Here is a 15352-nt window from a genome sequence, read left to right as displayed (position 1 = left end):
TCCTAGATAAAATAATACAAAGATATAATCTAGGATCGAGTTTTGAAATTATTTTAGTCCTAGAGGATTATGATCCATCTCGGATTAAATTGTGAGATTGAATCTTATGAACGAAACACACTAAATATTTAATCTCGGGATAAAATCTTATAAACCGAACACCCCAAAAATATATCCAACAAATAATAATTCCTTTCTCTAACCATTTTTTTTAATGTTGAGGTCTGATGGCAGAAGGCAAAGTTTCCAAGAATCTAAAGCCAACTCTTTTTCATCATAGTAAACGAATTCATTCTCTCTCTTACATCAACCATCAAAACTACCGAGCTCAAATTCCACTTAAGAAAGGGTAGACTGATGGTGAAGTTTGATTCTTGAAAATAAAGGGACCCGGACTGGATAGGAAAGGAGGGAGGGAGAGAGAATTCGGTTTATTTTTTCTCTCTCTATATTTCTTTTCTGAGCTTTTTTGTAGTCTTGTATTCTCAATTCTGAAAAAAAAGAGCAAGCTGTGTTTCTCTTTTCTTGGACTCCTCTATAGCTGTCTAAAAAAGACTTCTCTCTTGTCTTTGAACTTTCAATTGGGGCAGAAAAGCAGTTTTCATGCTAAACGGAGCAACTTAGAATCATATAAAAAGAGAATTTTAAGAAAAGGGGAAGAAAAAGATGGAGATTATGCATTACCAGCAATTGGCGAGGACTTCGTACAATGATTCTTTGAGTTTGTTGGAGACTGATATTCAACATGCAAATGCTATGTAAGCTCTCCTTTTACCTTTTTTTGTCCTTTTCTTTTTAAGTAATAGTACTAATAATTTATTTTTCCTATTTCTCTGCAATTCTCCTTTTCTGGGCATGTATTTGGCTTCTTCTTGCATATTTTGGCTATACTGGGTTTGATTTTATAGTAATTACTCTTAATTTTACTTTTTGTTGATGAGTACTGCAGCAGAGAAGTCAATGATTGTGCTGCTTAATCAATTCGAGACATGGGCTCTGTTTTTGTTAAGTCCTCCCATGTGAAGTCACTGTTGCTTTACCTGAATTCACATAAAATTTTTGCAAGTCTTTTGTGGCTGTTACATGTTGCTGTGTTTGGTTGTTGCTGAAATGGAAAGATTTATGTGTTTTTTCTGTGGTTTTTACTTTGGCCGAATGTTGATTCTTGTCCAATGCGAAAGTCTTCTTTGTTGTTTTTAGGTCTCTGCTATGCAATGTTGTATTGTTGAAAGGGGAATATGTATTAGCTTTTGCACTGATGATTAATCTGGGAATGCAATATTTTTATGTCATTCCGCGTTTTCCCACATCTCTTTCATGAAAGACTTATCCAGCTAAACCTCCCTTCCTTATCTGCAAATCCTTTTATGTGGTAAAGATTTACCTAGTGCTTTTAAGCCTACCCTTCATTTCCAAGGACCTAAAATAGCCTCCATTTCTGATAATGCAAGTATGCATGCCTCTAGTGTTGAAATTGCTGCTTGAGAATCTCCTGCAGTGGCATTATTGCTAGAGATCTGTTCGAATACACTAATCAAATTACTTTCATTTCAATTGTAAGCTAGTGCCTCTTCTTTTTTTGGGTTGTGTTCTCTTCGGTGGTTGAATTTATCATGAGAAAATGAGGGAGAAGAAAATTCGCTTGCTTTAAATCCCTCATTTCCTTTCCATCATTTTCTATAAAAAAGCATTTTACACTTTCTTATTCCTTATTTTCATTCCAAGGGCTTCACGATGTATTTGTTCTTATAAAACTTTATCTTCTTTGAGTGAAAATGAGGAATAGGTGCGAAATTCTTAGAAAAGGATGAAAAAGAAATGAGAGATTTAAAGGAGAGATTTTCTTATTCCTCATTTTCTCATGACCACCAAAGAGAACAAAGCCTTGATGTTTATGTTTACCGAATAAGAAAATGACGAAAGGTTATAGATGTGGAAGGCCAAAACTATCAAAGCCATCCTGTCTAGGACTAGCATCTTTGTAATCTAGAATATGATGATGATTGATGCGCACCAGAACCCCAACCAGGAAAGAAAACCAAGAGAGTCAAATGGTTTCTGAACTATGTGAGCATAGATTGTGCCACAGTAATCTGTTTTGGCTTGTCGTTGGATGATATTGCAAATTTGAATGTTGATATTGTCTCATATCCATTATTCTTGTCAACTTTATATTTGCACCATGGCTCTGCTGCAAGCAATGTTTGTTTGGTCGCACCTAAATCTTGGATTCTATTGTCCTGATCAAAACCAAAAGGCATTCTATTGCAAATTTATTATATCTCATCTGATTCTGTTATGTCTCGGCTATGTTCCTATGTCAAATTACAGAAAATGATGAAATCACTGTCTGATTGTGTCATATTGTATGGCTTTCTAGGGCTGCTGCAATCCCAAAAGCTAAGGGAGGTGCGCGTCTTCAAATGAAATTGGTCTACAATCACTTGTCACCTCTGTTTCTGTATTTTCTAAAATGGATCGACTGTTCCTGCGCATATTTCCTACCAAGAATCTTAAATCCTTTTCACATACTCATTTATAAGGTATGGATGTAGTAAAAATTTACTATTAGTTGACTTACCCAAGGGGCCAAGTATTAAAGCAGTCAAAACATTGTTTAAACCAAGATTTTTTTGTCTTCTGTGTGTTTTGAGTAATTTGGTTTGTCTTGTCATTTTTGGAAGGTATATACAGATGGAAGGCCAAAGATTTCAACAATTGGGCGCAAAGCGACTATGAAAGAATTCTATGGTTGTTTGTTGCATCTGTTTCTTTAAACTAATGGGAATTACCATAATGTTATGACCTCTAATGATCGCTTAACTTGCAGGGTTGATATTGCCGTCGCTTGAGCAGCTCCATTATGACTTGGTGGAGGTGGATGATGGTGACTGCAAAAGCATTGCTTTTTCGAGCAAGAAGAGATTGGAAGGAGATGGAGGAGATTCAGAGAGAGACGACGAATGTGGAATATGCTTGGAGGCTTGCACCAAGATGGTCATGCCTAACTGCTGCCACGCGATGTGCATCAACTGCTACCGAGATTGGTAAGTATCTACGAGAATATGTTGCATTGTACATTCTCATGATATGGTATAAAATATAAATGCTGCTCCTTTTCTCAACTTCCAGGAGCACAAGATCTGAGTCATGCCCCTTTTGCCGTGGTAGTCTAAGACGAGTCGAGTCAAGAGACTTGTGGGAGCTGACCGGCAAGGATGAAGTGATTGAGCGTGGCGCTGTCTCGACAGAGGACTTGAGACGATTCTACCTGTATGTCAGAAATCTGCCTAAAGATATACCAGATGCTCTGTTCTTGATGTATTATGAATATTTAATTTAATATGATGTGGGATTGAGGGTATATATAGAAGAAGCCGACCTCAAATGTAAATAGAGTCGGGTAGCTGTCTCAATATGTATATGAATAACTGAATAAGAAGCCGTGCGCTCATCTTTCAGTAACCTTAAAATTGGAGTATTCTTCACATCTCTTTTCATTTGTAAAATGCTGTGTGTTGCAAGAAAATTCTAATCTTGAACCCTAATTATTCATGACATGGAAGTTATGAAAAAGGTCGTGCAAACGGAAAAGTATTATGTTAAGTTAGGCAGCGTAACGAACTAAAATTAAATGCAGATATTTGGAGCGGTCGACATTTAATGGCAGGTTTTGACTTTGAACGACGTCGTCCGCAGCGCATGTAGTAACAGACAAATACAAAATCTTCCAAAACAGTCTCACTCACCGCTCAACTGCAACACAGGGTCCCTCCTTTTTCAGTTTTCTTCAACAAAAACCCAGTAATCAGACCCTCTTTTCGAGGTACAGTCCTGCTCTGTTCTTCTTCTTTTTAATTAATACTCCGTATATTTTTTGTTTTCTTGTAGACGTGGATGAGACAGGAGCGTTATTTTGTGATTTAGTTCAGGAATGAATTCTGGGAGGAAGAAAGATTGAATTTTTATATGATTTCAGATGGAGCTTGGGTGAAATATACAGTGGGAGTTTTGTTTGATGGAAATGGAGAGGAAAGTCTCCCCAGCAGCTGGGGAAGCCGAGGGGTTTGCTTCTCTGGAAATCCCCTATGATGCAACAGTAGCAGTAGCTGAGAGTGCTGCCAATTCTGTTGATCAGGTGATAATTTTTAATCCGACGATTCATTGTCAAGATTTTATATAGATATGGAACGTGAAATTTAAAGAAGCATGATGATAAAGTTGAGTAAAAAGGAACGTGAAATGTAAAGAGGAGATTTTATAATTTCTTCATTCATTGATATCATATCCTAATATAAATAAATCAAATCAATCCTAATCTGAACAACTAAGTAAATAAATCATAAGGATACTAGTAATTTATAGAACATCAACTAAATTCATGCTTATAATAAATAAATATATCCGCATCACTCCCCCATTGCTGTATTTGAGGTTCCTTGATAATTAGGGAGCGTCGTCTACTGACTAACCATTTCATTGCATGAGTGCTGCTATGCCACGCGGCACGATCATGAAAGTAATTTTACAACTTTTTGTTTAAACGGATGAACTAGTAATTATTTATAAAATTCAAAGTTGACAATTGATAGTCACATTTTACTTTATCTGGGATGGATTGACAACTTATATCATTTACTCCGTATGTTTTTTTATCTGTATATGTGTATGTTAGAAACGAGACAATTTTGGATGAAAGGTCTTCAAGTTATGTCTTCTAAGTAGCTATAGTATATGAATTTGTTTTGGTACTAGGAATAGGATTTTGGAAGCAAAGTATCACATGTACTTTGCTATTCAAGCACACTAATTAGATAACCTTATCCCATTTCCCTATACAAACTTTATGTTTGTAGCCACTGTAGCATTGTATGAGATATTTAGTGCTTGTTTTCCCATTCTATAGCTTGCTATTTTGTTGCATTATACTTATCAGTCAGAAAAAAGATTGAAGATCTTACTCTATAGGAAAAATGACCACTGGGACCTAACTGTTTATCCTGTAATCGAAAACATATGTTTTGCCCAGTACAATAAACTTGAAAATAAGCTATCTACGTCGGTTCCTGTTTCTTAAACGTGATGCTTTTCATGTTTCACGATGTAACTAGTAGCATCCTTCAAACTGCATCTATAAAGACGACCTCTTATTGTGGACATGATATGTGTGTGTGGTATTTCCTAACAACAACAGAACTCAGTAGCTTGTGTTGGGTTTTGGCCGTGCAGATAGATCCCGTCACCCCAAGCAATGGATCTGCTTTTGATTCTTTCCAAAGTTTACCAACAGACGTGATGCCAGCAGAGGAGGATACATTTGTTGACTGTCCAGATGAAATAGAAACTTTGGAATCCCAACAGAACTCCGAGGAAAAGGATAATCTACAAGATGATCTAGCTGATGGACCAGATAGTGGAATCAAAGTCCCTGAAATGATAGCTGAGATAGAACTGCTGCGAGATAAGCTTGAGAAGAGTGTTTTCGAGAAAGAGCAACTGGCACAAGACTACGAGGTTGACCTTTTCATGCCTCTTTTTTTTTATGCATCTTTTTTCTTTCTTGTTTATGTGAGTGAATTTTTCTGAATGCCTCCCCTTTTTCTTTCTTCTGCAGGGAGAAAGAGCGGTACTTATGCGTGAACTTTCCAAACTCTGTAACAAGTTGAAGGTGTCGAATGAGCAGCACCTTGCAGCAGATGACAATGCCGAAGGATTCATTAATCATCATCAAAACGAAGTGGTAACTTGGGATGCAACGACTTTGGGATATGGTGTCTCTTTGCATGAGGTTATAAATGAGTGCTCTAGATTGCTTGAAATTGCTACCAATGAACGTCAGCAGACCGAGAAGAAAGTGAGTGAGCTCCATTCTGTAGTATCTTCAAAACACCAGGAAATTGATTTTCTCAATGCAAAGATTGCTGACCTAACTGAATCAAGCAATTTAGCTACATCTGCTGCAAATTCAAAATATGATGATATATCCCAATTATATGAAGCCCAACTTGAGACAGATCGGCATATTGAAGAAACTGCAAACAGGATTCTATCATCCCTGCCCACAGTGGATCATCATGATGAACTGTGGAACAGGCCTCGCATTGAAAAGATTTATAATATCGAGAATTCTGTCTCATTTTTGGTGGAAAAGTATAATATTCTAGTTTATGGAAGTGACCAGCTTAAGGGATGTTTAAACGAGGTAGGATTAGATTTCAGCAACATTGATGAAATCGGAACTTTTGCCTTGGCCAATGATAAAATTCTCGAACTTAGAAGGAAAGAAGAGGATATGTACCAGAAACTTAGAAATTTAGAAAATGAAAATAGGAGTTTGGTGGAACAATTAGAGAAACAAAATTTAGCTCTTGAACATGCGCATGCAGAAATTCGAAGACTTGGTGCAGAAGTTGAAAAAGAAAAGAACAGGTATGCAAACACAAAAGAGAAGCTTGGCATGGCCGCGACTAAGGGAAAGGCATTGGTACAGCAGAGAGATTCCCTGAAGCAATTGTTGCTAGAGAAAACTAGCGAGTTGGATCGATGCTCAATTGAACTGCAAGAGAAGTTTACTGCTCTAGAGTCTCTTGCAGAGAAGGAAATGGTTCTTCAGAAATGTGGAGACATATTATCCGAGAGTTTGGAAACTAAGGAACTTCAACCAACAGATATCGCTGAGTCGGTCAGATGGCTTGCAGATGAGAACAAATCACTTAAGGATATATCTCTACAGTATTGTAAACTGAGTGGGACATTATCTTCTTTTGATTTTCCTGAAGCAGTGGCTTCAAGTGAATTAGATGTGCGCATTCATTGGCTTGCAGAATCATCTTACGTGCTTAAAGAAGAAGCTATGAAGTTACAACATGAGATAGCTAAAACAGTAGAGGCTGCAAATGGGAAGATCGAGCAACTTACTACATCACTTTTAGCTGAAATACAGGAGAAGAATATTCTGCAAACCGAACTGGAGGTTTTGAGAAGTGACCATAAAGCTCTTGAAAGGTCACAAAATGAGCTAGCTGAAACTAGGCAGGCTGTAAACAATGAGATTGATCGCCTAACATCATCTCTTTTGGCAGAATCACAAGAGAAGAGCCATCTCCAGTTGGAACTGGAGAACTTGAGACAGAAATATGAAGGAGTTGTTGAAAAGGAATATCAGATTTCATTGGAGAAGGCTGACATGCAGAAAATCCTTGATCAATTAGAGGCTAGATGTGCTTTAGTGAAAGAGAAGTTATCGATGGCAGCTAAAAAAGGTAAGTGGCTTGTTCAGGAACGGGAAAGCCTGAAAGGTTCTATAAATGAAAAGAATGCAGAAATCGACAATTTGAAGTCTGAACTGCAGCAATCTGTGACCAAATTTTCTGAATGCCAGGATCAGATCTCTAAGTTGTTAGTTGATGTGGAGCGTATATCCCACTTGGAGAGAGACCTAGTCTCTACCAAGGAACAAAAAGATCAACTTGAGCAGTTCTTAGCAGAGAGCAACAGTATGCTACTAAGATTCACAGAGTCAATTGAAGGGATTAGTACTCCGAGTGATCTCTCCTTCAATGAGCCTGTAGAAAAGGTAAAATGGATTGCTGGATATCTTAGTGAAAATGAAATTTCAAAGACAAAAATTGAACAAGAACTGAGGAGTTCACATGATGAAGCCAGTTTGTTGGCCAGCAAATTATCTGAAGCCCAGGCAGTGATGAAGTCACTTGAAGATGCCTTATTGGTTGTAGAAAAGAGCAGGTCTGAGCTCTTGGATGAGAAGAAAGAACTTGAGATTTCCAAGTCTCTTGTGGAGGAGGAGCTACAGAAGGAAAAAGAGAAAGCTTCTTCACATACAACCAAGTATGAAGAGCTTTTAGCGAGTACAAAAGCTCTTGAAGATGCTCTATCAATAGCAGAAGAAAATGTTTCCAGGTTCACGAACGAGAGAGATGTAGCTGTAGAAGAAAAATCTCTTGCTGAAGAGCAGTTAAATAAATTAAAGGAGGAGCTTTCTGACCACGTTACAAAACTTGGTGATGCTGACAAAATTATTCAGTCCCTTGAAGATGCGTTGTCTCAGGCACAGAATAATGCTTCAGTACTAGCTGAAGAGAACATTAAAGTTCAAACTGGCCAGGCTGATTTGGATGGTGAGATAAAGAGAATTAGAGAAGAAACCGACTTGCTTGCTAGCAAGCTCTCTGAATCCTTTGTAACAATCCAATCGCTTGAGGGAAAATTACTAAATTCACAGAATAACATGGCGGATCTGGTTCAGAAAAAAGAAAATGCTGAGAAACAGATAAATTCACTTACCTCTAAACTGGAATCTTGCATGGAGGAGTTAGCTGGGAACCGAAGTAGCCTACGGAGTCGCACTTTGGAGCTCTCTGGTCAGCTTGACAGTCTTCAATTACTTCTAAAAGATGAGACTCTTTCAACCTTGCTTGGGCAATGTTTCCAGAGAAAATTTGAGAGCTTAAAGAGCATAGATTTTCTACTTAAAGAGATCTGGGACTGTTCCCTGGAAATGGACTCTGAATTGCAGCAAAACAGTCCTGTCATGAAGGTATAGTTCTTGTTTGTATGTGCATATTGTGTTATTTTTACTCAAATGGTTTATGCTGGAATGCACTTTGTCTGAATTAATCTCCTTGTAAACATCATATATCCTGGCAAAAGTTAACAATTTCTCAAGCTAAATCATAGTGCACAATAAATACCTGAAGTGTCACTAGGTAACTCTTCAGTCTTCCAGTGATCAATTTATTTCCTTCAAATTGTTTCATAAATAAAAATTTGACTAACTACTAATAGGAACTATCTTATGGATTTCAATCGGTTTAGTTTTGCAATTGTCATTCTCTATTTGCACAGTAGATCAATCAGAAAGAGTGTTCATCATATCTCTGTACTTTCCCCTCTATTCCATCTTTCAGTTTTCATTGATCGAAATCTTATAGTTTTTATATTTCTTTTCCATTACCTTTTATCTAGGACAAACACATGCTTTTCTTCTATACTATTCCTTTTGAAGGCATGTCTATCTTGTTGCTCCGTTGGTATGCTTTTGTGGTGTGATTATGTACTCCTTCACCTGTGTAGGACGATTCGGCTCTTTCAACTACTTTCCCATCTAACATTGAGGTCGCCCTTCCAAACTTGGAATTGTTGAATGGTGTGGGAAATGCCATTGATGATGAGAGCATGTTTGACATTGAGAAGATGGTTAAAAGCTATCACCTGAGAAGCAAAATTCTGGCTGATAATTTTGATAAGTTATCTACACTTTTCGATGAGTCAATGGATGCTACGTTGAGATGGTTACACTTAAGAAAAGATAGAGTAGTCAATGCAATGAAATATACATGCTCTCTCAAAGATCAAGTGAAGGACATTGAAACAGATAAGAAGAGGCAGGAGGATACTATAGCATCACTGGAATATGATATCAGAGTTTTGTTGTCTGCTTGTACTGATGCTACTCAGGGATTGGAGTTGAATATAAATGAAGCTGTGTCCAAGCTGAGATCTATCGATAAATTGGTAAACCTAGACAGCAGATTGTCCATGGATTTGGAAGCAGTCAACGATGATGGAGACATAGCACTTTCTACTGATCATGTGAAGAAGGCTCAAAAGCTACTACTTGCTGCAAGACGGAATCAAGATCTTGGTATCGTGTTTCAGGATGCTATAAGTAAGTTGGTGAATATTACCGAGAATATGCAGAACAAACTGAAAGAAACTCAGCTGGCTTCTGATGAGATCTTGGAAGAAAGAGATGCATACAAAGACAAAATCTGGAAACTGGAAACTGATCTGAAAGAACAGCAGAACTTGCAACATGAGATTACTATCGAACTAGAAGATATGCGGAGCAAACTGAAAGAAGCGCAAGTAAATTGTGATGAAGCCTTGGAGGAAAGAGATCTATACAAGGAAAAAATATGGAAATCGGAGGCTGATCTGAAAGCACAGCAAGAAGAAATCAATGAAATGGCAATTAAGCTAGAAGATCAGATGAAAAAAGAGGATGAACTGAGGAAAAGAGAAGCAGAGTTGTCTATTTCGTTCTCCAAATTTCACGGTACTTGGTCCTTAGCTATATTCACTTATTTCCTTGTTGGTGACTCTGTGATTTACCCCTTTTTCATGGTTTTGTTTCAGAACTGGAGGAGACTTTATCGGCATCTCAAGTTAAATCCATTATTGATAAAGTAAAACTGGTTAATGTTCCTGACGCTGCGTTTGCCTTTGGAGATTCAGATAATTCAACCAATGTAAGAAAGCTGTTCTATGTCGTAGATAGTTTTAGTGACTATATGGAGCAGGCAAGCTTGCTATCTCATCAGAATGGAGAGCTTCACTCAACCATTGATAAGCAGATTCTCGACATAGAACAGCTGAAGAGGCAAGTCGAAGAGTACGTAGCCAACGAGAAAAATTTCGAAAAGCTGGACAAGTTGTTAGAGCTTGAATCAGGTTTACAGCTTATTGCAAAGAAGCTGGGAGCTGGTGATGTGATGAATGATTCCAAAGTAAATGGGGCATTATGGCTCCTTCCCTTGCTCGAAAAACTAGTTGCAGATGTGATGCACGAGTCTGAATCTCTGAAACTTAAAAATGAAGACCTTGGTGCCAAATTGCTTGGGGCCCAAAAGGCTGTGGATGATTTGTCAAACAAGGTTAAATTACTAGAAGACATTGATAAATCCAGAGCCATTCTACCAGAGATAGACCAGGAAAGAAGAACATCTGTAGCTTCCTTGTCTACTCAGACGGAGATATCAGAAATGCAAGACGTGGTAAATTTGTTTTATGATTTTCTAATTTTGTATTCTTGATCTATAGTTCTTGTTATCTTTCTTTTCACTGTGTGTGCACCAACTCATGAGGTCCCTCTTTAATTCGAAAGAAAAATATACATAGAGGTCGAATAAGAAATCCTTGCTTGAATAGAATAGCCCAAAATACTTACCTCTGAAAACTTGCAGGCAGCACTCGCCAAGAGCAACAACATTCCTTCTGTTTCATCTGCTGCCCACGTGCGTTCGTTGAGGAAGGCTTCAAATGATTACCTTGCTATCAATATTGAGTCTGAGGCCGAAAGGTTGATTAATGATAAGGGACTCAATGATGATAAAGGTGAGTATAAATGTCAAGAAACTACTCCATCTGAAAGTCCAAGGTGTTGGAATTAATAGGAACTTGACTTTGCAGGTCAAGCATTCAAGCCACTGGTTACTTCTGGTATGATTCCTAGACAGGGAAAAACATTTGCAGATCGAGTTGATGGAATCTGGTAAACTGCTACTACTATCTAGTTTGTACATGTTATTGTTATACTTCTTCTTAAGGCAAAACCATGTGTTTATGAGGATGCAGTATTGGTTGTGTGACTAGAACGGCATGAATTATATGCTACATGTAGTTGTAGATCCACTGTTTGGTTGTGTTTGGGGCTTCTGATGCTTGTCGTGTATCCGCGTTCAGGATGAATGGGAGCGAGCTTTGATGAGTCATCCGAGAGGGAGGCTTGGAGTCATTGCTTATTGGGTGCTCTTGCATATCTGGTTAGTAGCCACCATATTGTGACCAGCAATCCTTACAACACTGGTTGTAGAGCAGTAGGGTTTAGTGAAGCTTATAATTTATACTCTTTCCTACTTGTACATGCAAATGTAAATCTTCCATCACTCTCCCAATATGTTTCTCTGCAATCTAATATTAGGGATTCAGAGAAGTTGGCACACAAAACGGTTCTAGAATAAATTTGGTGTCACGCAGTTTCACTGATTTATTTAATACTCCATCACATTCCAACGCCATTGATACGAGTAAAATTTTAGTGGTTCGGACATATTGCTGTGTTAAATCAATTATACTGTTTGTAGGAACAGAAATAAATAAAGTGAAAAGATAATATTTTTGGCTGGATATACAAAGTGACAATATGTTTGGACTAATATTTTATTTCTTCCATTGATACAATCTAAATGTTAATTTCATTACAAATGGACGTTTCAAAATTGACGCTCACCTTAGGCATATATAATTGTAGATATGTGTGTAATTGTCATAGATTAATGTGTACTAGCACTCATTTGTAATAGGCTTATACATAGCTGAAATTATATACGTGGAGGTTGAAGAGGTTAATTATTAGTACCCAATAACTTCTCTCCTATTCGTCGCATATCAATAATTTATGGTGCGGTAAAAAGGTTGAGATAAAATAAATGAATTCTGGTACATTGTTCAACTGCGTACGGTACATTAAAGTGAATTTAAAAGTAGCTTAATTTTGGCAGACAAGTTATTAAAATTGTTAAATTTGAGCTGAGCTTAATTAAGAGCATCCACAATGGCGGCGAGCGGACAGGCTAGCCGATCTCCGGCGCTCGTCGGTTCGCTCGCCGAACCATTGTAACCGGCGAGCGCCATTTCGGCGAAAAAATCGGTGAGCGCACGCTGATCCGCGAGCGCTGGGCGATGCGCTCGCCGGTCCGCTCGCCGCCATTGTGGGCTCTAGACCGGCGAGCGATTTTTTTTATTTTTTTATTTTTTTTAATTTTCGAAACACTATATATACGCGCTTTGCACGTCATTTTCATTCGCACCACTTGTTTTAACGAGTACTCTCTCTATCTTAATTTCTGTATAAGATCAACAACGGGAAATGAGCAACGTTGGTGGTAGTGTTGGGGATGCTGAGGAGTACGAACGTCGAATGAACGAAGTGTTAGAGGCCTATACGAACCGTGAGATTGATCGGCTGATGCAGAGGGTCTTGCAGCCGGCGGTACCTCTACCTCGACCACGACCAGTTGGCCACCGCCGAACAGTGATTGAACGTGATCACGTAGCTGCACATCAGTGCCTTACGAAGACTACTTCGCACAGGAGCCGCGGTTCAACGCCAACCTTTTCAGGCGCCGTTTTAGGATGAGCAGAGCCCTGTTTATGCGTATTGTTAACGCCTTGGAGCGTCGATATCTGTATTTATTCAATTTTTTATTATTAAAGAAAGTTCTTTATTCAATTTTAAAAAAAGATTAATATAAAAAATTGAAGAACCAATTTTACTTGCATGTCACAAAATTAAGTGATAATATTTAAGGTCAAATTATATTTAGAAAATTTGTCAAAAATATATTGTAAAGATATTTATAAAAAAATATGAATATATGATAAATTTATTAAAAATATATACACTTTAAGGTATTGAGGGTATTTTCGTCCAAAAAAACTTGGAAATAGTAAAAAGTACATCAAATGATACTAACTCAAAGTTCACGGACCTAAAATGATATTTGCAAAGTTCACGGCCCTAAAATGATACTTTGGTAAAGTTCGTGGACCAAAAATGATGTTCCCTCTTAATTTAATCTTCCAAAGCTCCATTCTCTTCACACAAAGTCTTGGAAATTTGATTTTAATTAATGATTTATTCAAAATGAAATATAGTGATACATCTAGGGCTGGAAAAAATACCGAAATATCGAAATACCGGCCTTATCGTACCAAAAAAATACCAAAAATACCGAATTTTTGGTATACCGTGATTTTCCGTACGGTATGATACCTTACCGAAATATTTCGATAAGATAAAGGTATTAATTTTTATATACCGCGGTATACCGAAATTCGGTATATACAGTAATTTAAGGTATATACCGTAAAATATGAATATAATAATATATAAAGTATATATTTTTTAATTATAAAATTTATTGTGAAATATAATATAATATGAATAAAATATACTAGTATTTAATACCCTGTATATTATTTAAATTACTATAAAATATAAATAGTATTCTAAAAACTCAAATATTCAATTTTCATTGATATTGAAAGTAAGGTATACCGCAAAGTATGGTATACCGAACTTTGGTACGACATACCAAAAATGAGGTACGATATCGGTATGAAAATTCTCCATATCGAAAATAAGGTATACCGAAGTTCGGTATACCGAAAATTTTGGTAAGATAAAGATATGATTTTTTCACATACCGAATTTTCGGTAAGGTATACGATATGGTGGTTTCGGTAAGGTATACCGTACCTACACACCCCTAAATACATCTTCCCATTTTTTATAACCAAAACATTTAGTTTAAAGTAAGACTAAATGCTCATTTTGGTCCTTAACATATTGAGATTTTTTTTTATTTTGGTCCAAAACATTATCTTTTGAATTATTCGGTCTCTCACAAATAAAAACGGGTCAAATTTAGTCCATTTTGGATGGTTCCGTCAAAAATTTGACAGAAATTCCAAATTTGGACGGAAATTCAAAAATTTGACGGAAACATGCCGGCTTCCGACTCCCGGTGTTCTGCCGCTGCTGCTCACCGTCAAGTCGTTGTATCGCCTCCTCTCCCTCTCCCTCTCCCTCACCCTCGACCCCTCCATCGACCACCTCGCCCTCGCCCTCGCCGTCGTCCAGGCACACTCCGCTACGGCTGCCTCCCTCAACCGCAGTTCCACCTTCTCCTCTCAAATCGTGGCTGCGGCAACACCGGAAGGCGTCGTCGTCGCTAATTTTGCCGGAGATGAAATCGATCGGATACACCCCCGATTGCGGTAATTGCAATTACCTATTTCTTACTCTTCCGAAAATCGGTCAATTCGTCATCTCGCCTTCTCTCTCTCTCTCTCTCCCTCACCCTCGACCCCCTCCATCGACCACCTCCCCCTCGCCATCGCCGTCGTCTAGGAACCCTCCGCTACGGCTGCCTCCCCCGCCGCAGTTCCACCTCCTCCTCTCAAATCGTGGTTGCTGCAACACCGGAAGGCGTCTACGGGGGATGATTGCTGAGTTGAGCGAGGCGAGGAAGGTGGACGTGTAACGGAGGTGGTGAGGGAGATGATGTAAGGAAGGGGTGAGGCTGAGGGATGAGACGGTGACGACTGTGGGTGAGGCTGAGGGATGATGGAAGGTGGACGCCGTGGCGGAGGTGGCGAAGGAGGTTTAGGTTTTCGTCAGTTTTTTTACGGAACCGTCCAAAATAGACCAAATGTGACCTATTTTTATTTGTGAGGGACCGAATAATCCAAAAGATAATGTTTTTATCACGACCGCCCTCACTAAGGATAGTAAAGACGGGGAAATCGTGACTAGGGAAGGGACTAATGAGCAGAGAAGAAACGAAATACTTTAACAAGAACGATTCGAAACACGGCAGCGGAAAAACAAGTATTCAAGAGAGTCAAAGGGAGACGCTTATGTATGAAGACACGACGCATCCGGAATTTCTTAAGGCTCGACTCAACATCCGCCGCAACATCCCGCTCAACCTGCACATAAAGAAAACATATGCAGGGCTGAGTACTTGATATACTCAGTGGACAC

General features: G+C 38.3%; 2 protein-coding genes across 6 annotated transcripts; both read left to right on the top strand.

The window, feature by feature from the left end:
* Positions 1–242: 242 nt before the first annotated feature.
* Positions 243–3473, top strand: LOC121793354 (E3 ubiquitin-protein ligase AIRP2-like). 2 transcript variants are annotated; one of them, XM_042191349.1, is made up of 5 exons: positions 243–758; positions 2381–2543; positions 2685–2751; positions 2831–3047; positions 3133–3473. In XM_042191349.1, exons 1-5 carry the CDS (start codon positions 667–669, stop codon positions 3341–3343), a joined length of 750 nt encoding a protein of 249 aa, XP_042047283.1. In that variant the 5' UTR covers positions 243–666; the 3' UTR covers positions 3344–3473. The 2 variants fall into 2 exon arrangements, with proteins under 2 accessions (XP_042047283.1, XP_042047284.1); XM_042191350.1 differs by lacking the exon at positions 243–758 and adding an exon at positions 865–1004.
* A 197-nt stretch (positions 3474–3670) lies between these two features.
* On the top strand, positions 3671–11819 carry LOC121794519 (myosin-11-like). Of its 4 annotated transcripts, none has more exons than XM_042192714.1 (9): positions 3671–3826; positions 3980–4138; positions 5230–5514; positions 5615–8557; positions 9094–10078; positions 10159–10793; positions 10986–11136; positions 11212–11293; positions 11485–11819. In XM_042192714.1, the coding sequence occupies exons 2-9, from the start codon at positions 4019–4021 to the stop codon at positions 11504–11506; spliced, it is 5223 nt and encodes a 1740-aa protein (XP_042048648.1). In that variant the 5' UTR covers positions 3671–3826; positions 3980–4018; the 3' UTR covers positions 11507–11819. The 4 variants fall into 4 exon arrangements, with proteins under 4 accessions (XP_042048648.1, XP_042048644.1, XP_042048645.1 ...); XM_042192710.1 differs by having other exon boundaries at positions 10159–10796; XM_042192711.1 differs by having other exon boundaries at positions 3691–3826; positions 3928–4138; positions 10159–10796.
* The last annotated feature ends 3533 nt before the right edge of the window (positions 11820–15352 follow it).

The sequence above is a fragment of the Salvia splendens genome, chromosome 3 (genome assembly GCF_004379255.2).
Source record: "Salvia splendens isolate huo1 chromosome 3, SspV2, whole genome shotgun sequence".
Lineage (NCBI taxonomy): Eukaryota > Viridiplantae > Streptophyta > Magnoliopsida > Lamiales > Lamiaceae > Salvia > Salvia splendens.
The sequence above is the reverse complement of the archived record's forward strand: the minus strand, read 5'-3'. Positions and strand labels throughout refer to the sequence as shown.

Bases quoted from the DNA above. Each gene is read 5' to 3' on its own strand.
- LOC121793354 (XM_042191349.1), top strand. From the start codon at position 667: ATGGAGATTATGCATTACCAGCAATTGGCGAGGACTTCGTACAATGAT. The intron at 759-2,380 runs GTAAGCTCTCCT...ATGGCTTTCTAG, and splicing joins ATTCAACATGCAAATGCTAT to GGCTGCTGCAATCCCAAAAG. The intron at 2,544-2,684 runs GTATGGATGTAG...CATTTTTGGAAG, and splicing joins TTCACATACTCATTTATAAG to GTATATACAGATGGAAGGCC.
- LOC121794519 (XM_042192710.1), top strand. From the start codon at position 4,019: ATGGAAATGGAGAGGAAAGTCTCCCCAGCAGCTGGGGAAGCCGAGGGG. The intron at 5,515-5,614 runs GTTGACCTTTTC...TTTCTTCTGCAG, and splicing joins AACTGGCACAAGACTACGAG to GGAGAAAGAGCGGTACTTAT. The intron at 11,137-11,211 runs GTGAGTATAAAT...TTGACTTTGCAG, and splicing joins GGGACTCAATGATGATAAAG to GTCAAGCATTCAAGCCACTG.